General features: G+C 49.0%; 1 protein-coding gene across 2 annotated transcripts; it reads left to right on the top strand.

Moving 5' to 3' along the window:
- Positions 1-745: 745 nt before the first annotated feature.
- On the top strand, positions 746-27329 carry PGM1 (phosphoglucomutase 1). 2 transcript variants are annotated; one of them, XM_026074567.1, is made up of 11 exons: positions 746-1786; positions 14165-14327; positions 14595-14741; positions 16391-16516; positions 17971-18161; positions 18750-18904; positions 19496-19611; positions 22781-22916; positions 24353-24536; positions 25580-25714; positions 26619-27329. In XM_026074567.1, exons 1-11 carry the CDS (start codon positions 1541-1543, stop codon positions 26706-26708), a joined length of 1689 nt encoding a protein of 562 aa, XP_025930352.1. In that variant the 5' UTR covers positions 746-1540; the 3' UTR covers positions 26709-27329. The 2 variants fall into 2 exon arrangements, with proteins under 2 accessions (XP_025930352.1, XP_025930354.1); XM_026074569.1 differs by lacking the exon at positions 746-1786 and adding an exon at positions 10529-10786.

Below are 27329 nucleotides of genomic sequence, written 5' to 3'. Positions count from 1 at the left end.
GACAGGAGTACAAAGTGAATGCTCCATTATTTGTATTTCCTTTTGGTTATAAAATCCGTCTTGGTAGATGTGTCAGGAATTTTTTAGGAAAAAGCTTAAAAYTGAAGGAAGTACTTAGCTGAAAAATGCTTACATATGAAAAGACTTGGTTTTGCTGCAGTTAGGGTCTAGTGAAATAGGACACAGAGCAATAGAGAATGAAGTGATTTTTGTTTTCTGATCTCGTTCTCCCAGTTGCTAAGAAGAGTTTCATTATCTGACTTTTTAACTGGGAGCATAGGCTAGTTTTCTTCTCTGTGGTAGGTCCTGCCTTCCTTGCCAAGGAGGAGGAGGYTGGAACAGAGATCTCAGTCCTACGTGCAGAGTGTTTTCCCGTTTGCTTTAGCTCTGGGTACCCGCTGCACTGAATAGGGTCGTTGTAAGTGTGCTGGATCCAGTAATGAGGGAAGCAGTGCTTGAGGAGAGAGGTCGTAACTCTGGTCTGTATCACTGATTTCTTAGCCCTAATCTGTGAGAGGGACTTAACAAAACTCCTTCAAAAAACCAAGCCTGGGAATTAAGATTCAGAGCTGCGGGATGCCAAAAGAAGCAGTGGATTCGAGAAAAATRCCGGCATTACGGCCATTAAAATCTTTTCCATATACCTGCTGTTTACCTTTCCACTCTGATTGTTCCAGTGGGCTAAAAACCTTATGAATTTTTCATGGAAAACATTCTCCCACTGATACCTTGGTGCTTCTGTTACTTACGGGTCATGTGAGTTTATTTTGCTACATAGTGTTTATTATTTTTATTTACATATTTTTTACCTGTAGCCTTCAAGGAGTGCTTCAGTCTTGGAAAAGCTGAAAGCACTTGGAGAAAACGCAGATACTGYACCCTCCTTGGGCCCCTGGGGTCTCACGGGTCTCTTGACCACAACTCTCTCTACTTGGCTGTATGCTTTACAGTATTCTGGCTCCCGATTCCTTTGCCAGATACCATTATTTAACCACGTAGGCAAATCCTGTTGCATACGTTTTAATACGTGACTAAGTTTTTAGGAGTACTCATGTTTTTATCATCTACACCCACAACAGCAATTTCAGTTTCCGGTCTGAATTTTAGAGATACAATCGAACTTTTGCAGGAGCGGGGGCCTTTAACAATTCTGAGTGAACCTTCCCAGATTTCTTTCCCAAGCCTGGGTCATTTTCCTCCTCCTTGGTAGAGCTCTGGCTGCCCGATAAACCAAGCAAGCTTAAATAAAAAAAAAAAAGGGTAGCAAATTCTTTGTTTGTACGTTGCTAGAACGGGTAAAAAGAAGTAACTGCTTGATCTGAGGTGCTCGCAAGGTAGAGGCATGCTCTAGTTTTTAGGGCCAGAGGAACGGCTGCCGGCGTGGTCAGCGTAAGGCGGCGCACTCAGGAGAACGAGCGTCTACGAGCCCTTTAAGGGGCGGCGCGGCGGGGGCGGGGACGGACGCACGGACGGACGCACGGACGGACGCCGCCGCTGTTGCTGCAGCCGCCGGCGGCAGCCCGGAACTCGCGGCGCGACCATGGTGCAGATCGTGACGGTGAAGACGCGTCCGTACGGCGACCAGAAGCCCGGCACGAGCGGTCTGCGCAAGCGGGTCTCCGTGTTCCAGAGCAACGCGCACTACGCCGAGAACTTCGTGCAGAGCATCCTGGCCACGGTGCCGCCGGCCGAGCGCCCCGCCGCCACGCTCGTCGTCGGCGGCGACGGCCGCTTCTACATGCGGGACGCCGTGCGCCTCATCGTGCGCATCGCCGCCGCCAACGGGGTAGGTGCGCGGCGCGGTGGCCGGGACGGGGACGGGCCGGGTGCGGCGGGCGCCGCTCTGTGCCCTCGCTTCGGGAAGGGGCCGCCGGGGTGGAAGCGCGAGGCGCTCGCGCCCGGCCGCCCCCCTGCGGCACCTGGGCGCCCGGCGAGGCAGCGAGCGGCGAGGCTCCTTGCCGGGGCCGGGCCGGGGGCTGTGCCCGTTTGGGGGAGGGCAGCCGGGGGGCGGCGGCGAGGTCGCCCTCAGCCGCCTCTCAGCTAGACCCCAGAGGGAGCAACGGGCAGTGGAAGCGAGCCAGGCATTGGCCCGATTAGAGTTTTTCTTCTTTTCTTCTTTTTTTGGGGAGGTAACTCTTCTTTCTTCTGGGTAATTATTGCCTCTTGGGGTGGGCTGTGAAGATAGGCTTTTACCTAGAAAAAAGGACTCCCCTAGAAGATGAGCGTTTGTAGAAAGCCGGCAAAGGGCAAGGGCCTGTCACTGCCGGACTCCTCCGCCCTGGTCGCGGATGCTCGTGTACGCGCAGCGTTGCGGTGCCGAGCTTTCCGCCGCGGAGCTGCGGAGGCAGGTGCCAAGGGGCCCGTGTGCTGGCGGGCCTTTGCCTGGCAGGATTTTGTCTGGGTGAATTCAGAGTGCTGAGACAGAAGTGGCTCCAAAAGGAGAAAAACCTTCTGGAAAGGGAATAAAGGAAACGGGAGGTAGAAGGAGAGAATGGATGGAGAAGATGTGGGTTAAGAGTCAAGACAGTATATGAAGTGAGAAGTTTTACTTTAATAACTCTTTGTTCTGAATCATTAATTTAAAAAGCAAGAAAGCTGCCGTGGCCTGAGACAAAACGTTAGACTTTTTCAAGCAAAAATATAGCAGTGTTACAACATTGTTAATCATCTGCTGTTGCAGGTTCTCTATGCTTTTTTTGTAGCAGAATAGACAGTAGTGAAAAACACGTCTTTTTAATAACTTTCTATATATTTACTTTCCAATTTCTGAACACTTAGGGTATGCTTGCTTCATATTTTTTCTCTGTAACTACTAGTTCCCTGATAGCTACCACGGTGCAGTTGAGTAAGAGCCCATGAAATTTCTGTTTCCTCATGATAAATGTGAAGTAACTGGAGGTTTCCTGCCCTTCAGAGAGAGGAGCGAACTACCGCTGYTTACCTGTAAGAAGGTGTGCTTGGGCAGTTAGTGCAGCCCGGGGAACACGTGGTGACTCCTTCCTGCAGACTTGGGTTTGGTCTGGGTGCTGGGCTGCTCGTGCAGTTTTCAGGTTCCAGCAGCCAGGTCTCAGAGAAATACTCGGTAATCTCGTACGGAGAAAACTCAGGAGGTGGCTGCGCTGCCCGTTCTGGATAGCTGAAGTGACCGTGCTGTTTTGTCTGTGGAGAAGTGATTATCAGAGTGTGTGAGGGGAACTGGGGGATAGTAAGAATGGGGTAAAACTGAAAATAAGAACTAAGGAATAAAGGTAAATAAAGGTAAATTTTGGCTACAGGCTTTTTTAACATAGTTTCTCTGATTGCTTTTGATAACTAAGATGTGTCATATCAGGATGTAGTCCGTCATCTAACTCAGCCAGCCTGCCACCTGTGTGCAATGCAGGAAAAAACGTGTTTCTGGTCGTAGGGAGTAAGAAGTGATTGATTTAATGCTTTTAAATCACATGTTTTGAGACCTGGTTGAATKGTCTGCGCAAGAGCCACAGTTTATGATCATTAGTTTTACAAGGCAGAAGGTAAAGATGCTAGAGTGAGTTTTATTTTTGTCTCCATCTGGAATGGTTAATGGTTAGTATATACCTAAACACCGGTATTTGACTAAGCTACAACTCAATTTGTGGTTATATGATTAAGAAATGGTTATTCTATTTATAAGTCTGCAGCCATACAAATAAACAAAAACAGACTTTGTTGGTTTTGCTGTTCTCAGCTGGCATCCAGTGTAGTTTACCTATTTGTTTTGGTCTGTTGTGCCAGGTTTCCTTTATGGTATTCCCACATTGTTAGTGAATCTGACACTTTAATTACATGAATAAAAATTAAAATGCTCTAGTCATCACCTGTCTGAGTAGAATTGTGTCTGTATAACTCAACTCAAGAGCATGCAAAAATAACAGAGTTGAAGTTATAAATCTAGATCTGATCATGCAGCTAGTACTGTGCTGATTCACTAGCACTGTCACCTACTACTCGGTGCTTTCTGTGGCATGCTCAACAAATTTACCGTGTCCCTGGTTCCTCCTCAAATAAAAAGATTTCAAAATGCTGGAAAGTATCTGCATTACAGCACATTGCTGTAGGTGTTTTGAATGCCAGGCAGTGCTTTGCATGTTAAGTGCTAGCCTGGTTTTGTTTTACTGCTGCAGGACAAACTGCTTTTGTTAGAAATACTGCGCTCTACCCTAGAAAGCTTAGTTTCCTGGCTTGGCTGGTATTAGGCTTTTTCCCCTCAATTATCCAAGGAAACCCAAGTGTTTAAGTTCTGTTGCATTGCCCGGCTGCCCTTTGCTCTGCTCTGCTCTGCTGTATCTTGCTTCTGTAGCTCTGCTCCCTTTTTCTTTGCRCTTGTCCGCCTTGGCCCCAGAGCAGTTCCCCTTTCCGAGAGCGCTGCTGGGCCTCACGGTAGGCGGTTTGGTGCCACGCCAGCCTGGAGAGCCACGTCTGCTCCCGGCTCGAGTGCGCCTGTGCTCCTGGCCTCAGCGTCCCAGCTGTGAAATGGGTTTAGTGGAGCTGGCCTGGCTGGGAACTGCTTTGGGCCGACCGATGGGAAGCGTTCCGCGCGTTCGTTACTGCTCACCCCTACCTCGGCTCCGCTCGTTTTCCTTACCTAGTATTTAAGAAACCTGTTCCCAGCGGCTCTTCTGCCTGTTCCTCATTCTGCAGAACACTGAAGTCAGCCATAGTCCTGTGGGTTTACAGGCCTTCGTTTATTTAGTAATCAGCATCATTACCCTAAAGAAGAGACTCCTTCAGGCCTCAGATCTTCTCTTCAAATAAAAGCTCCTGATATTAAAAAGATCAAACTGAAGTGATCATGAAGGAAGAACAAAGAAATCCGTGTGTACGTTTTTCTTAGCAGACCTGGATGAGGTGATGCTAAATCGCGCAGACCGTTAAGACATCTCAATTTCTCGTCTTTCTTACGTTGCTGTTTTTCTCGGAAGCGGAAGGCGGCATTAAGATCCAGTACCTGAAGTRAGGAAGTATATACCGATTGTGCCATCAGCATTACCATGCTGATGTATCCTGGATTCAGACTATAGTGAGTTTTAGAAGACAACCATACATGCAGCAGCTCTTGGAGCCTGCAGACTGCTTTTGCACAAGCTTAGCTTCTTGTTGTCTGTAAAGATCAATGGCTTATATCAGTTTGCAGTTAAAGGTTATTAAGGCAGCAGTTACAGTGTCCGGTTTCTGTGCCTTTTTGGAATTTTAAGCTCTATGATAAGGAAACCTTAGTTCAAGCAGGAAGAACTAAGGTGCTTTGCAGTTAATCTTTTCAAATCCAGCACAGAGGGAGCTGAAAACTGTACTAACAGGGGCTTTTTTGTATTTTCCTGGATCACTGGCTCCATGTAACCAGAAACCTCAACCTTTGCGCTGGTAGGGCAGTAATACAGAGTCTAATGCCTTTTATTCCTCGAGGCAGAACTGGGATAGGTGAGTTGTACTGAACAGCAGCTCTCCGTATGTCTTCTGCCCAGGCTGAGTGCCTGCGCCGCGAACAAGCAACGCGGACGGTGGGTCCTTGCCATCCCACCCAGTGACCGATGCAGGCTTGCGTGTGCTTCCAGCTAATGTTCCAGCTGAGCTAACCAGTATGTTCATTAGTGCTTCGACTGATGAACGTATCTTAGAGATGAACAGAAATAACATAGAATGTCAGTAAGATACAAGTGCAAGGAAGGATGCTGAGGCATAAATAATCAAATGTGAATATAATATGTATAGTTATAATCATCGTATAAGCTGCAGAATAATATACTAAGCAGCAGATCTGCAGAAGATAATCCGAGGATCAGCGTGGACCACAGAGATCATACGGTTGTCCAGGAAAACAAATGTCACTTTGAGATTTTCAAATAGGGTGAATAAATGAAACCCGGGAAATAAAGTCTCAAAAGGAAGAAGGTGCCTGTTCTGAGCTATCGCTCCTCAGAGTGGATGCTGCCTGCTTGGGGAGGACTCCAGCAGACAGCAACAAGGATGACCGGAGGTCAAGAAAACCTGACCAAAGAGGAAAGACTGAAAGACTTAGCCTAGAGATGGGGAAGCATGCTGGCAGTCTTCAAACGTCTGCAAAGATGCTGCAGCGAGTAAGGTAACAAATTGTTCTGTGGCCTGCTGGGGATAGGGCAAGAATTAAAATTGCAACAGCGGAGGTTTAGGTTAGGCATTAGGAAATATTTTGGAAGCACAAGGCTAATGGAAGGAGTGCGTCGCCTGGTGAGGTCATTGAATCTTGCCTAGGAAAACGTCTGTCGTGAATGGTTCGGGGAGAGTTGTCTCTGCCTCAGGACACGGACTAGCCGACCTCTGCACATCCCTTGCCTGCTACTGAACTGTACCCGCTTTTTATCCCTGGGCCTGCAGACCAAGCTGCCCTTGCATGTCCCGGTGGGTTTGCGAGAAAAGATTTGCATATGTTTCTCTCTTTCCATGCTGTTCCCTGTGACTTACAGGTGCCTCTCCATCGCACGTTCATCCTGCGGTTACCAGCTTGCTGCCTTCCTCCATAGCTGCTGTGCCCAGGTGGGAGGCAGCAGCTTGGCTCYGTACGTCTCGGCGTGCAGCTGCCGTCCCTACACCCACCGGGCTTGACCTGGCGCATCCCTCCCCTCCATGAGGCTGTGTGTCTTCATTTTGTAATTCTGTTTTTCCTTGGGGCCGGATGCTGGTTTCTTTGAGGATCCAGGGACAGGGAATGTCTCCAAGAAATCCCAAATCGTTCATGGGTTTGATGCACTCTGTGCCCTTGTTCCTCAGCAGTCCCTGCCTCCTCCCCCTGCAGGTCCCTAAATATGATCAAGAAGGGGAAGGGAGGCAGAGGGAAACCTCCTTCCCCGAGGCTAACGTCCTCCCCGCTCCCCTRTGGAGCCCAGCAGCATCCCTCGGGATTGCTTTGCTCACAGTAAACCAGCTGGGGTCCCTCTCCCATTGCCCTGTGCACAGGGAGGGCAGCAAATGTCGGGGCAGTCCGAGTAAACGTGGATTTTGGTGTTCTTTGCAAGACTGACCTTAAACAGAGCAAGTTCCTCAGCCCRGGTTGTTGACCTGTGTGTCTCTGTCAGCCCCTGCCGGCATGAYGAACCTGGCCCCTTCTCGGTGTCTGCGGCAGCCCAGCACGTGGTGCTTTCCTGCACAGCCCTGCAGCAGCCGACGGGCCTTAATTCGTGAGYGGCTCCCGTGTACRTGGGTGCGTGTATGTGCACTCATGCCGTCAGGATGGGGCCAAATGTTTTGCCTGCCTGGAATCTCTGCAGCAACTTCAAAAACTACATTTGTAATGAATCTTTATGGAAATGAAGAGTTTTGCAATTGCAGCAGCACTCTTTATACAACTTGTGAGCCTGCGGTGTGCCTTTCTGTTTATTTTAATCTGCCTCCGTTTGTCTTGGCGTTGCCGAATGTCACGCATGCAGCAGCAGCTGCCTGTACCAGGCCTGTAATCGGGCAGAAAGTGCATGGTTTTGGCAGCTCACCAGCCGGGTTCTTCAGGGCTGGTGGCACCCTCTTACGGCGATTGCATGAGCAGCAGTGCGGAGCCAAAATTTTCCTTTGGTTAGGAGTAAGGGAAATGTGATTTCTGTCTTAAAGCAAGGTCACAGAATAAGTATAAAATACCTGATTTGACCCAGTTCGCTCCTTTGGCTTTCGTGCAATGTAGCTTCTGGACTAATCACAGAAAAAGAGCATGAGGAGGTAATGCCTATTGCCAAGGGGTGGCTGCCAGAAAAATTCCTGGGGAGCAGGAAAAGAAAGCTTGCAACTAATTGCAGATACACAGTGGGTGCACTGGCTTTCTCTGTCCGCTTGCGGAGGAGGGAGAAGTGCAAGAACTAAGAACGGAGAGCAAGCTGCAAGGACAGGGGAAGGGCCAGGGGAGGAATTGCGTGCTCTGTAATATTTTACTACAGTATTTTACTGAAGTTTAAGTCCTCTCAGAATAAACCCTTGTTTGTCTTTTTATCATTAACCAAAGTCAACAGTCAGGAGGCAAGAGTTCGTAGTTTTGACCCTGGTCTTGCATTTCTAAAGCACGTGACGGTGAATGGGGACCTCGGCTACGGTGAGCGTCTCTGCCTGCAGCAGACGGGCTGTCGGGAGGGGAAGGCGCCTGCGCCGGACCCGGAGGAAGCTGTGCCGCCTCCGACCGCCGTGAGCAGTCGGAGCCTCAGGAAACAGCCACAAGCAAGAGCTACAGGGGCTGGGGTGATTTCGGTAGGAAGGAGAGGGAACCCGGAGTCTATTTTAACGTGTAAGAAGTCAGAAGGAAGATTGTGATGGATGTTTTCTGTGTCAACTCAGCAGGAATTAAACCACAGCAAGGAAGATTTAGGGCAGATTGTAGGAAAATGCTTCTAAGTGTAAGGCTACTTATGCCCTGGCACAGCTTATGTGGAGAAAAAGATTTCGAGAACAGGTTAAATAGGCTTTTTGAAGCATATCCTAGGTATATTTGATCCTTTGTGAGTTTTGGGGAGGGTGTAGATGACCTGCTGAATTCCTTTCCAGCCTGTATATGATGTGTAATGGCAGCAAAATAAATCCTCAGCCTCATAACCTTCCTGCCGATCGAACGACCATTTCCTTCCCCTGTCTCTGGCTGCCCTCTGCTCCGGGCTGTAAGGTGGTCAGGGCTCAGCTTGGAGCTTATTTCACTTCTGAATATGCTGGCAACCACGTGGTCGCCAACTCCTGTATCAGTCTTGGTTGGCCARTTATGGGTAACTTAGTTTATCCAAAATCGTGATGCACGTTTGCCAAAAAATGCCTGTTACGGGGCGAGCACCCTGGAGACGAGGCTGATGGATGTGCTAATTGTGTCCCTTTGCTTTGTGTGCCCGAGCTCGTTGCTGGGCTTTATATTTCATTGCTATAACTTATTTCTTTACGTGCACAAAGCAAGGCATTACCAACTCTTTCCTCTCCAGCTTAATGTAGTCTGATCCCAGCGCCTGCGCAGTTAATTACATGCACAAATACGTGAGCTTGCAGGGGCCTTCTGCCTGCTGCTAATTCCTTGTGCATCTCCCTGTGCATCAGCGGGAGCCAACGGGTGCCTGCACCCTTCTCGTGTCACTTAATGCCGCGGCATTTCGCAGGGCAGTAAGTTTATCTCTCCGGGGGAGAAAAGGGAAAGAGCTTGCGTAGGCCTTTTTTTCTGCCAGGGGACGGTAGCTCATTTTGGGAGCTGGGTTTTGTCGGCTGTGCCGCTAGAGGGAAACCTGGCCCTTCGCATGGAAGGAAAGGGCCGCTCAGCCGCAACGCGCAGTGGCACAGCCGGCACCGCAGGGACCGTCCTGCCGGGCCCTGGTCACCCACTGCAATTCGGCCGTATGCACAGCTCCCTTTTTTTCACCTTTTTAATAATGGGACAGACSGAGTCCTTACGAAGTATAGGTTCTTTAATCGCTCCAGTAGTATTCATAAAATGCTTACAGCAGCTTGGGCAGCGCTCAGAGTGCTGTTAAARAGGTTTGGAGGAAGCTGTGATTTTGGTCCAGCGTTTGAATTTAGCATGCCAAGGTTCAGSAAGACGACGCCTCGTAAGAATTTCTTGGTATTTTGGCATCTCTTCTGTATGTATTTAGTTAAGGTGTTCCAAAAGTCACAGCTTTACCACATTCTGTTTTCCAAAATATTTGAGTTTTCTTTAATTCTTGGGGCATATCCTGCCTTTGGTAAGACTCGCGTGGCTATAGGGTAACTCAGTTGAAACCGTTGGTCCATTGGCTTTTTAGCTACTGTGGATTTTTCTCTGTTAAAGCGAAGGTTGACCCACTATTCATTCTGGATAACTGCCCCGTGTTTGAGGGGAGCCTGCAGAGGACTGGCAGTGGCGAAGCTGGTTGTCAGAGGAGAAGYGAGCAGCAGAAGCAAACCGTAGGTAACAGATCTGCTGGCTTCCATTTTAAGAGTGACCTTTAACTCGCTGGGCTCCACAAAATAGCTTCAGCGGAGCCCTGCCATGCCTCCTGGAGGCTTCCCTCGGGGTATCCGCTTCCCGGCGAGCGCGGCGCGCCGGCCGGCCCGCGAGGGACCCGGCGCTGCCGTGCGGATCCGCTTGTCTGGCTGAAACCCTGCAGCTCCGCGTGGGGCAGAGCGTGCAGCCTGGCAGCAAATCGTCRCTGCCGAGCCACCAAACAGCCTCCTTCCTCATCCCGGCTCTAAAAAGAAAATCAGACGGATTAACATTGCTGGGCTCCGGTGCGCGATAGTACGGAGTRGCGAAGAGCTATGACGGTGATGCGTAGAGGCTGGTAGAGAAGACAAAAATTTCCTCTCCTGGCCGTCTCGGTGAGGAGCGGCAGCGYGGAGTTAGGTATTCTCCGTGACATTGATCCTGCGGAACAAGTGCAAGAAAACGTCTTCAGTTACAGAAACCACCTTCAGCTCGAGGTTCAAGGAGTTATTTTTGGGTGCTCAGCTCCTTCCCTGAACTTCTGTCCAGTAGGTGTGCCACTGCTGGTGTCAAGGCTGTTTTTTATTTCATCATAATTCATATGYATTTATATGAAAAAAGGACATGGAAGACACTCCTCTGCCTGTGCTGACTGTAGCCACGGCTCCTTACAACGACCAGAAACCAGGAACCAGTGGATTACGGAAGAAGACCTTTTATTTTGAGTCCAAGATAAACTACTTGCAAAATTTTATCCAGAGCATATTTTTTTCCATAGAYTTAAGAGATCGCCAAGGAGCTTCTATGGTAGTTGGAGGCGATGGGAGATACCTTAATAAGTCTGCAGTGGAACTGATAGTCCAAATGGCTGCTGCCARTGGGGTTGGTAACTGTTAATTGACTAAATTCCTGAAGCTGTGTAGCTGATAAATGCAGAAAGCCATAATAAATTAGCCACTACGAGATTTAATTTCCCCACAGTTTTTAATCAACTGCTAATAGTGACCTTTTCAATGGAAAATCAGATCGGTAATGCTGAAATTAGCATTTGTTCACTTTTAAGTGATGCAGATGGAGAGAAGGATGTGGAAGTACACGTGGAGCAAAGAAACAAATACTGCTTGGGTTTTGTGCATTCTCATTTTGTATTTTGACATGCCACAAGCTGCTGGCACTTAACGGGCTTCGTGTTATCTSCATCAGATCAGAAAACCCAGATATTCTTAACAAGTAAAGTAACTGGTGGAGCCATGGCTCCCTGCTCAATGGCAGAGCGGCAAAAGAASTTCCTTATTGATCGGAGCTGTTCAGCAACGAAAGGCAAAACACAGGATTTGTTGTTTCTCCCCAGGAGTGAGTTGTGGCTGTGTGATAAGTATTCCTGGAGCCTTTGAGAATTGAAATAAGATGGTAGTTTAAAAGTGAGTGAAAGTCTTAAGTGATCTCTGAGCATGCTGGAAATCCGTATTTTGGAAGCAGAATGGAAGATGTGTCTGTGTGCAGCAGAGCTGGTTCGAGCTCTGCGAGAGGCTTGGGAAGTGGCCTTTGTAGAAAGYAAAAGGACAGAAAGACCAAAGAAAAGACTCTGCTGGGTGTCCTGGTTCCCTCAGCGTAGAGCGAGTTGCTCTGAGATCTGCCTCGCAGCAGTCGTTTGGCAGAAAAGCTTATCTGATCACAACACAGTAATTTGTAATGGACAGGTGAATATGTGGAGAAATATATATATATGCATATAATATTTTTTTAAATGAACATATTTTCCAGCCTGGAAAAAACCACCTCACCCTTTGCCATTGCAAATTAACGTAGCCCTCTGAAGTCAGCGTACGGGCTGAGCAGAAGAGCTGGAGAACGTGAGCGGGGTAAGGCCAGGCCTGCTGCTCGGGCCGTTTGACGCAGGGACAGATCTTCTGCTGGTGAAGATGAGGTTAAGCGGATCCGCATTTCTTTCCAGTAACGCGGCCCACGCCTGGTTAAAGTGTCGTTTCGCTACTGGGTTTTAGTATTTTTCACCGGTTGTTTTTGTGCGTTCCGGCTAGTACCTGTGAGCTTGCACACGAGCAGYGTGCCAGCCCTGCTCGCTGGAGGTGAGCGACGGGTCTGAGCACGCTTTCAAGCTCAAAGCCGTGAGGAGGTGGCGCGTTTCTCGTTTTGCGTGTGCGTAAGTCTCGTTGTCGGTGAGCGGCGGGCAGGTACCGTTGCTTCTGCGAACGTGGGATCGGCAGGATGGCMAAGGAGGGCCGAGCACACGTGCTGCGCCGGGAGAACGTAATTCGTGCTGCATCCCTGAAATGACGACTCGTTTGGCTAAAGGGAAGGAATAAGGTAATTGTCCGCTTAACCTGGCTTGTAGAAATAAAGATCTCTATTTAGAGACTGCAGTTGTGGCAGGGTATATAGGACTGGTGAGGCTGCGCTTGACGTGCTGATACACCTCTTGCCCGGAAAGAGGGCTTAGGGGCTATGCCGGCYGTGCGATGGAGCGGCAGCAGCTTGCCTGGCTGAGAGCAGAAGAGGGTGACTGCAGGGTGGTGGTCTCCTTTACTGGTTGTGCGTGTCCTCACGGGGCTTTTGATAAAAGCAGGGTGGAAGTACTGCCCGGGCTGCTTGGAAGTGTTGTAACTCGGAATTGCTGCCCGGAGGGAGCTGGGTGAACTGGTGTACGCCGAGCATTTCGTGAAAGGTGTTTCTGTACTGTGGCAGTCTTAGATTTCTCTTATGAGAAACTCCAGAAAATTAAAAAAGATTAAGTGTAATTTGCTCGGCATGCTGCTACGCTGAACAAGCTTTCTCAGTGCTTGCCGTAAAGGATTTATCATTGGGAAATGACAGCTGAAAAGCTCTCAAGGCCCAGGAGCCCCGATCAGAGAGCAACCTCCATGGAGAGAAGTTTTTCCATCTTCTTTCCTCAATATAAATTAAGATTTAAAAAAAAGTGGGGGGAAGAGCTTCTGCACGGTTTAGGGAAGCAAGTCCCTCATCCATGGYAGTGCCCCGCACGTGACTGGGGGTGGTGAGGTGAGCATGAGCCCCCGCGGGAAACGAAAGGTGACGTTTTAGAGGGGCTTCCTGAGACTTGGGTAAGTCTCAGTAAAGCTGAAGGAGCGAGACTTGGGGTGGGAAGAAAACACGAGGCAGGGTGTGCTGGCTTTGACGAAGAATGGAGAAGAAAGCAAAACCCGTGTGGGCTGCACTGCTTCAAAGTGATTTAATGTATGGCAYGATGAACCTGTGAGATCAGCCAGGTAGGCAGGGACTGTAAAGGCTGCGATATTAGGTCCTGTGACTAACTGAAAGAAGGACATTCATTAGCGTTTCCCATGTATATTCGTTGTTCGCTAGAGGTGGGRTTCTTTTAATGGTGCCTTGGTAGCCCAGCTGGTTTGCAACAGCTGGAGCATTTACTACCCAACCTGCGGCGCAGCCGGGGCTTAGCACCAGGCAGTGCCGCGGGAGAGGAATCGCAGTCATCCGGTGCCCTTGGCTTAGCAGCGAACACGAATCTTTCCTGTAGAAACACTGGCTTTTGTTCTCTGGTTTATCTTATTTTTGAACGAAATTCCTCCTTTCTCTCTGTCATATGCAGGCTCAAATCTCCTTGGCTGATGGAGAGTAGTTTGCTATTTTTTGAAGATCTCTGTTGGCTTGTTTGAGAGCTATGTTAAAGACCATCTTCTTCCAGAAAAATACTTATCTTCTGTTTTACTATATAAGTTCCAGTGACCAGATCCTGATCTCCTTGTGCTGTTCAGCMCACTGACCTGCATTTAGTCTCAGCGATACTAGTAAATTTGTGGGAGGGAGGTGTATTACCCGCTGCAAGCAAGAGATGCGTCTGGTCCCATCRGGGTAGTGACGTTTGGTTTGGCTCGTCTTAACCCCATTGTGTCCTTTGAAAGCAACGTTCGAGACCGTACCCAAAGAGTTGTTTTAGATACCTCTGGAAAACTCGGCTCTTCAGTGCAGGCTGTCATTTCCAGTTGAGTGGTAGCGTTCATAAAGGAAAACGCTAAAAAGGCACAACGGAGCCCGGGTCAGACGGTGAGCTTCACTGTAGGCAGGGGAGAAGGTCAGCAAACTTCGAAAAACGAGCTGCCCCTTTGCAGAGCAGTGCCTCCAACATCAGCGCACCTCCTCAGGAGCGTCCAGGGACCGTTTCACCCCCGTTTCACCCATCGCACCAGCCGTTTGGGCTCTGGCGGTCTTGCGTTGTTAGAATTTGGGGCTCACAGTTGTTTGTTTTTGCTCTTTAATTTTCAGATCGGCCGCTTGGTCATCGGGCAGAACGGCATTCTCTCCACCCCGGCCGTGTCCTGCATCATTAGGAAAATCAAAGCCATCGGTGGCATCATCCTGACGGCCAGTCACAACCCTGGTGGGCCCAACGGGGACTTCGGTATTAAATTCAACATTGCCAATGGAGGTAAGGTTGCTTGGGTGGTTTGGATTTGCTTTGTTCCTGTTTGGCYGTTTCTTGTGTTGAGGGAAATGAACCTGATTTTAACTGTTTTAATATCACTGGGAATCAGTTCCCTGAGCAGTATGTTCCCCTAAACAGAGCAAGTGATTTGCTCCTGCTGTCGCATGGTCCGTTCCTAGAGATGTATTCCCAGTTGCTGTACCTGTGAAACACCATTCTCTTGCAGCTGTTTCTTTAATTCCTTCTGTTTCCCTCCATTTTAACTTGCAGGTCCTGCTCCTGAAGGTATTACGGACAAAATTTTCCAAATCAGCAAGAAAATTGAAGAGTATGCAATCTGCCCTGACCTCCAGGTGGACCTGGGCACCATTGGAAAACAGCAGTTTGACTTGGAGAACAAATTTAAACCATTTACAGGTGAGTGGCTGCTCTCCCTACCGCAAAGTTTCCTTTCAGGTGGAATTTGCATGGACCTGCCGTCAACAGGCAAGGTCAATTAGTGTTTTGGGAGGCCACTCTGATCTCTCAGTCTGATCCATTGGATAACCCGAGCCGTAACACCTCTCCCTGTGACCCTGACATCCTGCTTGCGTTGCATCAGAGCATGGGTAAAGTTTTCAGGTGGGCTGTGGCCATAGGCTCCGCTTTCAGCGGGGATTTAGGCCTTAAGAACTGGCCTTCCTCTGACTTTTTGGTGTGTGAGGAATTGGGCCTAGGACGTTTTTTTAATTCCCATTAGGCATCTCAAATATGTCTCTATTTGAGGCGGTGGGAGTTAGATAAATGAAAAATGCTGTCTTTACCAAACTTGCCTTGAGTATCAAAGTGACCTTTGAAACTGGGCTTAGTGTCTCCTAACTCACTTGGGTTGCTTTGAAACTTCTCCCCCTCCTGATTTAGAAAGGGATTTAATCTTGATTGAAGGTTACACACCATGGTGAATTCACCATTTCTAACAGCTAATTGCTTTCCCTTAAGCAAAAACTCATAATCGTGTGTTATTTCCAGTTTGAACTTCCTCTGGCTTCAATTTACCAGCCACATTTTGTGCCTCCGTTGCCATATTGAAGTTCCTTTTCTTTTTTTTGGTCTGTATCTAACTTTTATGTAGGTACTTTAATTGTATTGTTTCTGTCCTACAAAAGGTTATACGTGAGTATGTAAATCTGATCCATTGAACTTAATATGACTGCTTCGTCAGTAATGCTATCATTAATGTGTAGTTGCAAAACAAAGACAAATTTGCAGTTAAAGTACGTTTTCCTGATCAAAAATTAGTGTTAAGTGCTCAGTCTTTGTAACTGATTTTCATGTCCATAGTTTCACAAATGAAAACTCTCATTGTGAGTGGGAAAGCCATGACATTTTACACACGACTTCTGTCAACTGTCAGTGAAATATGAAAATACATAAAAGAAGACTTTTTTCAAAGTTCATGCAAGTATTTTGCCCTGCCTCCTGGTGACCGGAATTTGTAATGAACAAAAATACTTGACTGAAAGACGGTAACAGTCCCTAGTGCTCTCAGCCCCCATTTCCATACACCAGGATTTTTGTGCTAACGTGTTTTTCATGGCTCTGTCTTTATGTGGCCCATTAGTTGCAAAGGTGCAACTTTTCAAACTGTTGGGTGCACAAATCACGTTGACTTCAGTGGAAATTGGAAATCTGTTTGTATATTTCTTCTTTTCCCCTCCTTTTTGTTTAATCCCATTTTCCACGTAACTGAGCTGGAACTGAGCCCTCTCGATGAAGTGCAGGGAGCCGTCGTTGTGAACAGAGTTTGTCAAAGCAGAGATTTGGGAACAGTGTTTTATCTTAAGGATTTTGGTTGGCCTGTTTGATCTGTAACCCAGTTAGCAATGGCAGCCTGTAATTAAAAGTTTCTTAATATAGGACAGTTATCGCTTTTCTTTATAATATGATTCTACTGGATGTTTAAAGACTTATTCTGAACCCTGGCCCTTGGCACTAAGGGCTGTTAGCGCAGTGCTGCACATAGCAAAATGACTTTTCTACACAGATTTCAGACTGTGAGAGTTGGTCTCTATTTACTTGTTCCCCAGTGGAAATTGTGGACTCGGTCGAAGCTTATGCGAATATGCTGCGGAACATCTTTGACTTCAGTGCACTAAAGGAACTGCTTTCAGGGAAAAACCACCTCAAGATTCGCATAGATGCTATGCACGGAGGTACGGGCTGACCTGGGTTTGCGGGAGTGYGGGGGGTCCGGTGTCCCTAGGGCTTTGCTATCTGCTTTCGAGAGAATATTTTGTCCTGGAGTTTATCTCTGTCACTGGTGAATTTTGCTCTTCTTTTGTAGCACTTTTTTTTTTTTTTTAAGTGCTCATAAGCAATGAGCTCATTGCTGTCAGCAAAGTTGCCTTGTTGTAATTTACAGATTTGGGCCTATAGGAGAAAGAAGATGACAAATTAATTATCTGCTCTTTTAAGGCAATGCATAGGAAGCTGCGAAAGTCGACTGAGGTCATAGCTGTCCAAGCTGCAGAATCAGCGATGTATTTGCTAGATGGATTTTGGTTGATGCAATATTGACTGCCAACAGCTGCTGTGCTAAAGAAAGTATCATGAAATCAGGGACCAATAGACTTGGAAAAAATGATATTGTCAATAGTGGCACATACAGTGTGTCTACTCAGAGCAAGGTTTTTTTTTTGTCAGCACAGCTGAAAAGTTATAACTGCAAACATGCTGTGTTTTTCTTTTTGCAGGCCAACTTGTTATAACTTTACATTATTTTCTTTCGTCAAGTGCTCAGACTCAGGAATTGAACTAGGGCAAAGCCCCTGGTGGGGTTTGGGGAGGTGCTGTGTGGCTCACGCCTGCCTCTCCACGCTCTCTTTTCTTGAGGGACAGTGGAAGTTAGTGCCAAATCTGTGATCAGAGCCACCCAGGTAGACTTTGCAGCAGTCAGTGTCCCATCGAAGTCATAGCGGTTAGGCAGGGGTCCGCCTGTACATCTTTGATTACAAAAATGGGACCATTAAACTGTTTTATATAACTTAATACACATGCCAGGTTTGTGGGTCTCATACAACAGACGTTTTCAGGAGCGCCCTAGCTTTCCTGGCATCTGGTTTCTCTTGTCTCTGGACCGTTCCTGTTCTCTCTGCAATTCCACACCCACTTTTTTTTTTATTACCTACTTTATTAGAGTATGGCAGCAGGAAATCCTATTGTAGTGCTGGATATGTGATTCACACCCCGTTTTGTTCTCCTGTTACATGGACTGCCATGCCAAAACCTTGGTGCACCTGGAGCATAAGCCCGTATTTACCCCGGGTTTGTGCGGGACGTGTCTCAGCAGGGTCCTGGTGCATGTGCTGAGCCCCTGTCATAAGCTCATCCTCACTTCTAAGCACAAGTAGTTTCACTTAATCAGTGGGACAAACCCTACGCTTAAAAGCTCGGTTTGGCAAGAACTTTTGGCCCTGGATGGATCAGGCATAAGCACTTGTAAATGCCRCTTGGGGCCTTTGATGTAAGTGCTTGTGCTTTAGTACAAAAAAGTCACATAAACTGATTCAAACTGAGCAGACCTGAGTCCTGGGCGGTTACGTGACCAATGTACAACTGACCGAAGGCAGAGGCTGACTTGTTTCCTCTCCGCGTCTTGCCATGCTAGTTGTGGGCCCTTATGTAAAAAAGATTCTGTGCGAAGAACTTGGAGCCCCAGCAAATTCGGCTGTGAACTGCACGCCGCTCGAGGACTTCGGCGGCCACCATCCCGACCCCAATTTAACCTACGCTGCTGACCTGGTGCAGACCATGAAGACGGGAGAGTACGACTTTGGAGCTGCCTTTGACGGAGATGGGGTAAATGAGCTGTTCTCTAGCTGTGTTTTTGCCCTCTAGTCAGTGCTGGGGTAGTGACTGCTCAGCTACTTTCAGGCAGAGAAGGATGGAGAGGTGAAGAGCATCCTCGCTGAGCTGTGATAGGGCAGCTTCTAGTTAGGCATAGRCACTTTTGCCTTTGAGTTCAGTAGAAACAGGATGGGTCCAGCTGGCGCAAGCCCGAAGGCTGCGAGAGAAACCTTTGTCAATGTGGCACAGCTACTAGAAGTGAGATTTTTCTCCATCTCTCCCTTCTGTAATTGTGAATGGAAGAGAATCACTTGCTGTGGTTTGCCACCATGGCAATAGCCAGGTACTGTGTTCGTAATGAAGTCCACGCTATTTTTAACTAGCTTTAAAGATGATGAAAGGTCAGGAGGAAGGAGAAAATACTGTCAAGGTTTTACTATTTAACTCTCTCAAAATTCCACATTTGTTTCAATGCAGTCAAAAATCTCTCTGTGCTGTTGGGTTTATCGGCTGTGCCTGCGAAGCAGAACTGCTCCAGCYGTTGCAGCTGTTACAGACAAAGCTGGGCAGTGGGTTATTTCCCTCTCTTGCCTTCCCCAGGATCGGAACATGATTCTTGGGAAACACGGCTTCTTTGTGAACCCCTCCGACTCTGTCGCCGTCATCGCTGCCAATATTTTCAGCATCCCTTACTTCCAGCAGACCGGGGTCCGCGGCTTTGCACGCAGCATGCCCACCAGCGGGGCTCTCGACAGGTAGGGTCTCCCGGCACGTGGGGCGGGGGGCACCGTCCCGCCTCCGCGGTTTAACCGCGGCCGCGCCGTGACCGCGTGTCTCTGAGCATGCCCACGGGCACGCAGCACACGGACCGCCCTGTAGCACTTCGGCTGAGCACTKCGAGGGCTGGCTGCCAGGACACGCGGTGCAGTCTAATGGGATGTGGCACGGCYGGATTCTGCTCTTGGCTCTTTTTCCTGTCTACAGATAAGCCCAAACAAATCATTCCCTCCCCCATATATATATATATATTTTTTAAATCCGATAGTGACACTTAACCTTCTTTAAGTGATTTGGGATCCACGACTGAGAACTGCTCTAGAAGAACTACATATTTATATTTATTTTTTTAGTTGTACTTCCCAGTCGTCTCCCCAGAGGTAACACTGGGATAAAATACAAGATCCCTGCACAAAGAGTAGTTCTTTATGAAAACAAAACAGCRGCTAACCTGCCTTCAGTGTACACCGAGGAAGATGCTCGGTAACAACTGAAGCTACTGTGGCAGTATTTCACGTGGGTGCGCTAAGAGCCCGCTGTGATATGACTTGGACTTCTTGCCTTTGAAGGGTGGCCCACGCTACAAAGATTGCTTTGTATGAAACTCCGACTGGCTGGAAGTTCTTTGGGAACTTGATGGATGCAAACAAACTGTCTCTGTGTGGAGAGGAAAGTTTTGGTACTGGTAAGTCAATGTTCCTAATTTTACTAATGATGGTATTATTCCTGTCCTTAATTCTTTGTGCTCAGCAACTTGGGATTTATCTTTCACGTGTAGTTTTTAATGCTTCCTAAATCATAAAATAACAAAACTTGCAAGAATCATGGGTGGAAACGTACACAATTCTAGAAGTTTTGTCAGGGAAAAGCTAGTTCTCCTTTCAGTTGTTTAGGAAGGCATATGTAGATATGCAGGAAGTTTAAGGGCCTCTTTACTAGCCCGGTCATTGAGTCCACGGGGATTAAGTGCAATGTTAAATGTATTTTTCAACTCTTGGTGGCCAGGAAAACCTTCTAAATGTTTTCATTTCTGGAAAGAAATATGGTTTGCAGCGTGCAGTTTTATTAGGGGAGGTTTCAGGTCACTATTAAATCTCTGAGCTTAATAGGGCCCTCACTTTCCTGTTCTAAAAACAAGGTATGATTTATAAAGTTTAAATTAACACTTGCCTTTGAACAGTCTGAGCAAGTTATTAGGTTACTGAGAAACAAAGTGAACATCTTAAAGAATTTACTAGGGGTGTGCACGTGACACACAACTATTATTTGTGCAGGGAAGTCAAAGTGAGCAGAATTTGCTCCATATCTGAACGACCTGCTTGAAACGCGCAGTGTTTCCGGGAGGCCTTGGCAGTCTGAGTTCTCCCGTGGCGTCCAYCACGTGGTATTAACCTCCTGACCACGGAAACGGCAGTCTTCCCTTCTTAATGCACAAGGCCCCGTTTTATCTGCTCTGAATCTCTCTGGGATCTTGTTTTTCCTGTTGACTAAAGACCTCTGAAGACCTCTGGACATGCAAGACTCGAATCTCAAATGTTTTCTTTCCCCCACTCCCTACTTCAGCCTAGGCTTAGGTGTTTCACAGAGCAAAGATGACCTTAAATCTTAAAATGCCCGAAATGAAGTGCTTTGTGGAACTGGGTGCGCAGCTTGGTATGAGATGATGACCCAGCCTGTTGTAGCTGAGGAACCTAACCTCTGGTTGACAGCCGTTTGCTGTGGGGCTTAAACAGTCTCCAGGGGCAACGTTTGTGCAGTCAGATGCTGTTCTGATCAACAAGGTCAGGCTTCAGGTTGGGAGGAAAGGGGCTTTCTGGAAAATGCGGTGTCTGTAAAGAAATCGTGAGGATGGTTGCGAGTAAAGAAAGATCTCAGAGGTCGGCCCTGGATGATTTCAGCACRCGTAAGTTCATGTTGTGTGTCGGGTTTTGGCTGATGAGAGGGCGGCAGCGTTTCGGTAAATGAGTGAAAACAAAGAGCAGCCACCRGTTCATGGAGCTGCTGATAGGAGGTGGTCTCCCGTGAGCAGCGCGCTCAAGCCGTTCCCATCCCACGTCGCGTGAGAAACGAGCTCGTAGTTTCTCTCCATCCCGTAATAAGTAGGTGGCTCTATATTGCAAATAAACCTGCCTGGTGCCGTTTGCCGTAGAGGCTGAGAGAGAGAGAGAGAGAGAGAGAGATTGATTGATTATTCTGGCCCGGTAGCGGCGCAGACGAGTGGCCGCGGGTCGAAGCCGCTTGGGAGGACGGAGCGGGAAAGGGCAGAGGCGGCCGCCCCTGCCGGACTCCCCCGGCAGATGCGAAGGGGGGTTGTCCATCTGGCAAATAAACGCGCCTTAAAGAATGGAAAGGGGGAGAGGAAGGTTGTTTGATAGYAAGTTAATGAGGAGTTGTTTGGAGCCTGGCAGAATGTGAGTGCTGAAGGGGAGAGAGGTGAAGGAGCAGCCAAAACAGACCCAGCAAAAATTGAAACAAACTGTGACCCGGTGGGATCGGAGTCCAGACGCAATTAGAGTAATGCGACATGACAGCGTTCCTGCTCGCTTTCTTGGGTATTTTATTCCAGCAAGAAGTTGATACATCGCATGGGACTCCTGTTTATTTAGCATTCCTCTCCCTCACCTCTGTGCAGCTTTCTCTGCTCCGAAGGACCGGGAGGATAATTTACTGCTGTGCCCACAGCAGTGGGATTTGTGCAAAGCACCGCGTCACCCATGCCCCCCAGCCAATTCCCCGCTCCGGCAAGTCTCCCCAGCCCTCGAGAGGGGAAAAACAGCAGCTCCRAAGTGCTCCCTGCATTAGCAGAGATGCCCGGCTACAAGAACCTTCCTTGGGRTTTCATTAATACCTGGTTGGAGGCTTTCTAGAGGCTAAGGCTCAAAAGTTGTTTTCCAGAAGGCTCAAAAGCTGCGTGTCGGAGGGGCGCAGCACAGGGCTCGCGAGCCAGAAACGTGGAGGCTGGTTCGGGTATATTCTGGGCTGCGATCTGATCCCTAGTTTAATTTAGGCGTTCAGGGTGCCCGTCTAAGTTACAGYACCCCCCTCCAAGGTTTCCCGAGGGCCTCGGTGCTCTGCACCGTCGCCGCAATGTCTCTGCCAGCCCAYGGCCAGCGCGCTTCGAGCACCGGGACCAGGCTGGGCCGGGTCTCTGTAGGCTTCCTACCCTCTGTGCAATGCTAATTTTGGAGGAATCCTCTCCCAGCCGCAGCAGGGGCTTTTGCAGCCTTTTTTGGCCACCCGGCCCCTCTGCCTGGGGTACGGGAGCGAGCGCAGCTACGAGGCTGTCTTCCAATTTCTGCACGCGAATTAAAATCTCTCCTTGAACTGCTGTCGCTGGCCCCAGGGACTGGCACCTTCTCGCAGGCAGCTCCTCTCTTCGTTGCTGTGCGATTTCGGAGTCGTCGGGGTTTGGTGACATTTTTCTTGGTGCTCGGCCAGAATATGTGCTGAGCTGAGCGTGCTGCTTGGCAGCCGGTACCCGACAGCTGCCTGGGGAGGTGGGTGTGAGCCTTCCTGAGCGCTTCCTTTGCTCCTTTTTTTTGGTTTGTTTTTTTTAATGTCCTTCTTACTGTGCATTCCCCATTACTACTTTGGGAACAAAATCAAGGAATGATGACTAACGAGTGTGTCTGTGTGCTAGAAGGGGCCGCATGTTTTTATTTGGGCCATACCTAAAAGCAGATGAGATCTTGAACCATTTTAATGCTACAGAAGGGACCTAGCCCTTGCAAAGCCTTCCACCTGTGAGTTTGTGTGGCTCCAGCCCGATGGAGGAGAGAAGAAGAGGCAGAGCCGCGACGCAAGCTCTCACGTGAAAGGAGGTGCGAAAYGTGTCCCCGCTTTGGCTGCTGCAGGCTCCGACCACATCCGTGAGAAGGAYGGCCTGTGGGCTGTCCTCGCGTGGCTCTCCATCCTAGCCGTCCGCAAGCAGAGCGTGGAGGACATCATGAAGGACCACTGGCAGAAGTACGGGAGGAACTTCTTCACCAGGTGAGGAGAGCGCTCCTGGCGCCTCGCGCTTGGCTCTGCCCCCTCCGAGGAGGAGCAGTCACGGAGGCGGCAGAGCACCACGCACTGACGTCGCTAGTGCTTGCTACCGCCGTGGTGTTTCTGTCTCACGTTTGCTGTTTCTATGGTATTGCAGCGGTTTAAAACTGCCTGAGCAGTTCCCTACAGTAGGCAACACATCGGGGTTAGGCAAAACCAGCGGTGTTTACCTGAACCTTTCGTTATGTCCAGTTCAGTATTTGCTGTTCTGAACACAATCGATTACGTATCCAACTCTCTAAAGGTTTTACATCTTATACATGCGAGATCTTTTTTTTCTTTTCTTTTAATATAGGTCAAGTTCTCTTGCCATTAGAACAGTATGTTTCCTGAGACCACAAATTACAAGTTATTTTGTAATATCTTCAGTGGTGGCAGTGCCTTACTGAATGGATGTCCACCTCCCAAGCCATGATTTTTCTGGCTGAGGTTCTGTCCAGTCCCAAAATAGTCTAATAACTACAGCAGACATGGAAGACGAGAAGGGAAGGAGTAAGAGCTAACCTGCCCATAAGCAGAAGTAGGAACGCTGTGTTGAGTAAAAGCGTTAGGCAGGAATCTTTCAACTTGGAAGACCTATGTGAAAATTCTGGCTCGAATTGCCAGGTGAAAGAACTTGCCTTTTCCCGTTTTTTTCGCTCCACAAAGCAAGCATACATCTGAGGCACTTAAACCTGTGGAAAAAACGCCAAAGTCCAGAATGAAAAGGCGCAGTCTTTTAGCACCGAAGGGATGTCTGCGTCGTGAGCTGTAAGCGGCGGGCAGGTTAGCAAGCCTGCGCGTGCTCCGTCTAGCCAGCTGGGCACGTAAAAGCAGCGCAGATCGCAGCAGCGATCGGAGCACAACGTCTGCGATCCTGATCCGAGCTTCAGCGCGTGCTGAGGCTGCCGGTCTYTACTGCTTCTCTTACCCGTGTTAATTAGATCAGAGCTGGCGCTAGCGCGTTGTCACATGCTACAGTCGCACCTTCGTTTTGCTGTGGGGACACAGCTGGGAAGCTCAGGCAGAATTGCTGTAGTGAGGAACCTGCCGAGATCCCTATCGGCAAAATTAGAACAAACTCTTTGCAGTCAGCGTTGCTGGAGTCTAGCCCTCTGTCTTCGATATACCTAGCGCGAGACAGCACAGTTCTAGCTTTCATCTCTACTAGTGCTAAATGCCTCTGCGATGTGTTGCGGTGTATCGCGCGGATGGGTGTTGGGTCACAGTTACTTTGCCACACAGATCCTCCTCTCTTTTCTTCCCGTCCTCCCCTCCGGCAGGGTGCCAGAAAATGTAGATGGGGCTGACTACGGTGTTTGAACAAGGGCATGACAAAACCTTGCTGCTAATTTACAGCCTCCCCTTCCCCATGCTAATTCTGTGGTGACTGGTTGCAGGTACGACTATGAAGAGGTGGATGCAGATGCAGCTAATAAAATGATGAAGGATTTGGAGGCGGTGATGTTTGACCGCTCCTTCGTGGGGAAGCAGTTATCGTGCGGCGACAAAGTCTACACGGTTGAGAAAGCTGATAATTTTGAGTACAATGATCCCGTTGATGGAAGCGTCTCCAAAAACCAGGTGGGAATAGCTGCCTTTGAGAGGATGCTGGGAGAGGGAAGGGTCTGAGGGCTGCTCCAGCTCCAGTAGGGCCTGGGGCTGGGCACAGCCTCCTTACGGCCATCCCGATGGGGCTGTGGTGGAGGAGCCTGAGGGAGGCTCTGCCCTGTCCAAATTCAGGGGGCCCCTCTGGGAGACGGGGTCCGCGGCCGAGACGGGGTTTTGCTGAACGAACGGTTGCCACCCCACGGGGGAACAGGGCGCCAGCGCTCCGGGTCCAGACCAGTGGCTCTGTACGATAAAGGCAAGGTGCGTTTTTGCAAAGAACATCTAGTGGTGTTTGAAGGGCTCTGGGGTATCTCGCCTGCTCTCCAGCTGCTGCCCCGCAGCTGTGCAAGCCTCTAAGCCGTGTTGTGTTTGGCAGCCCAAGCGGAGGTGACTCAGATGCTCCCCGTGTCTCTAGCACGAGACACCCAGGTTACTACCAGCATTATACACCTAAATGCACCTAAATGCATTTGCTGCTAAACCGATCGCGCTTCGTGGCCGCTCGGCTCTGCTACCGCTGCTGAGAAGCCAGCAGCGACGCGAAGGGCAGCCGTAACACAGGGTTGAGTTCCCATCTTCAGAAGTCAAGGAGGTGTTAAATACCTGCGAGATAAGTAACCTGCCACCACAGAGATTATTGAAATAAAAGCGTCCCGTAGACGGATCGGTTTGGTGGCGTAACGGGGAAGCCCAGTAAGTCGGAAGGAATAATGGAGGAGCCCCGCAAGAATGACTGCCGTGCCTGTGAAAAGATGGGAGCGTTTTCTTTACACCCTATTTTCATTTCCAAGAGCTCTGGCAAATTCTSCAGAGCAGGTTAAGAGGGACCGTCGCTCCGCTGGGAGCAGGGCGAGGATGATTGAGGAGGATGATCGAGGAGCCTGYTGTGGCTCCCGGAGAGAGCGCCTGGGTCATGCAGGCCGGGCATTGCACCGCGGCGGGTCCCCTGGAAATACCTGGGGTGCTGCAGGGACGCAAAGCTGAGGCCCTTCTCCCCCCGCCTTCTCYCTTGCCAGGGCTTGCGGCTCATCTTCTCCGACGGCTCCCGCATCATCTTCAGGCTCAGCGGCACTGGCAGTGCTGGAGCAACTGTGCGGCTCTACATAGACAGCTATGAGAAGGATGCGCAAAAGATACACGAAGACCCCCAGGTAACTCCTGCGTCCGAGTTGTGGCACCGTTTCTACCCATCCTTTCTAAAGAGCTTTAGTGCTTAGCGCTGCTTTGCTTAGAGCTATGTGGAGATGCAGAGTATTTTGGAAACAAGAATTTTGGTGTCTTTAATCCCAGTGCAAATTCTAAAAAGCTCTGTGCAGAACAAGTGTTTTTCGTTCAGAATCCCTCACAGCTTCTTCTGCAGTTGCACATTGGTTTTCCTCTTTGTTCGTGTGGTGCGAGTGGCTGGTTACAGGTGTGGGAAGATGCCGTTTCAGACCTGAACTGACCTTTTAGTTAAAACGTTGCATCCCTGAGGATAAGATAATTCCTATACTGAATGGGAAACACTTGTTTAAGAAAAATACGTGGGGGCGAAAGGATGCAGTCCTGCGTAAGGTGCCAGAACCCCTTATCCTATTCTGTACKAAGTTTAACGCGTGTTCTTTGCAGCATCGTTTGGAAGTGCTGAGGACCTCTCCTGTGGACAGTGTAGGGAGAGCATCCTCGTCTTACACTCCCCCAGCAAAGAGCCTTTGAACTCTTTTTGCATAACTTGCTTTGCCATTTTTGACAAGGAAGATTTAAAAAAAAAAAAAAGAGCACATTGACGGGCACATACTAAACTTATGAACGGCTGCCCCGTGCCGTTTGCGCTTGGGGCGCTGTTCAGCGACGACAGCCCACGCGTGGTGGTAACGCCGCATCTCCTGCCGCGTCGTTCCCCTCGCTCGTCCCACCGCTCGCGCTGTGAGCCCRAAGCGGTCCTGTGCTCAGGGCGACGGTTGAGGGTCCCGGGCTGAGACGCCCACGAGCCGCTGGGGAGGGTGGACGCGACGGGCGCGGGCTGCGCAGGCCGCTCTGCTCCCTGGTACTGAGGCGTCTTTTTCTTCTCTGCAGGTCATGTTGGCGCCTCTCATTTCCATCGCGTTGAAACTTTCACAACTTCATGAAAGAACCGGCCGCACCGGTCCGACTGTCATCACGTAGACTTGGCCCTGACACCGCACCGGCGCGGCTGGCTGTGCACCCCGCGGGAAGGAAGTCAGCCTCTCTCCCCTCTTACTGTCAAATCTGTTACTAAAAAGGAATATTGATTTTTATCTCAGTATTTAAGAACACTATTGAACCGCTAAGGATAGACAGTAAAAAACAGCCTCCTGTCAGCACTGTGTGCACATCGCTGTGCTGCTTTTCTGCGTCACACAGCACTGGTGGCCGTTTGCGTATGGTCCTCGTTAGCACGGCCTTTTGGCTTAGCGTATGTACTTCTTTTTTTTTTTTTGCTTAAACAAAAGGCTCTAGAAATAACAAGGAGACTAAATTATTCAGTAACAGTTTTTCTTCCCTATCTTGGAAGATTTGCTGGAAAAGCAGCACTTTATCCTTGCTAATGCATAGTTGTTTTTTTAAATTTGATCTTTATAAATATGCAAAGTCTGTGTATTATGACCGAGTATTTTTCCCTCAYGTGGATGTTTTTTCCCCTTCAAAAACAAATTGTGTAAATTGATCTCTATTTGCTCTGTTGTCTGTATAGGAAATCGCCCCCACCAAACCCTCTGCACAGAAACGAACGCTAACAAGAATTGCAGGATATTAAAGTGATAT

The sequence above is a fragment of the Apteryx rowi genome, unplaced genomic scaffold, assembly GCF_003343035.1.
Source record: "Apteryx rowi isolate R43461 unplaced genomic scaffold, aptRow1 scaffold_39, whole genome shotgun sequence".
Lineage (NCBI taxonomy): Eukaryota > Metazoa > Chordata > Aves > Apterygiformes > Apterygidae > Apteryx > Apteryx rowi.
Note: the sequence above shows the minus strand (reverse complement) of the source record. Positions and strands in the feature narration are given on the sequence as shown.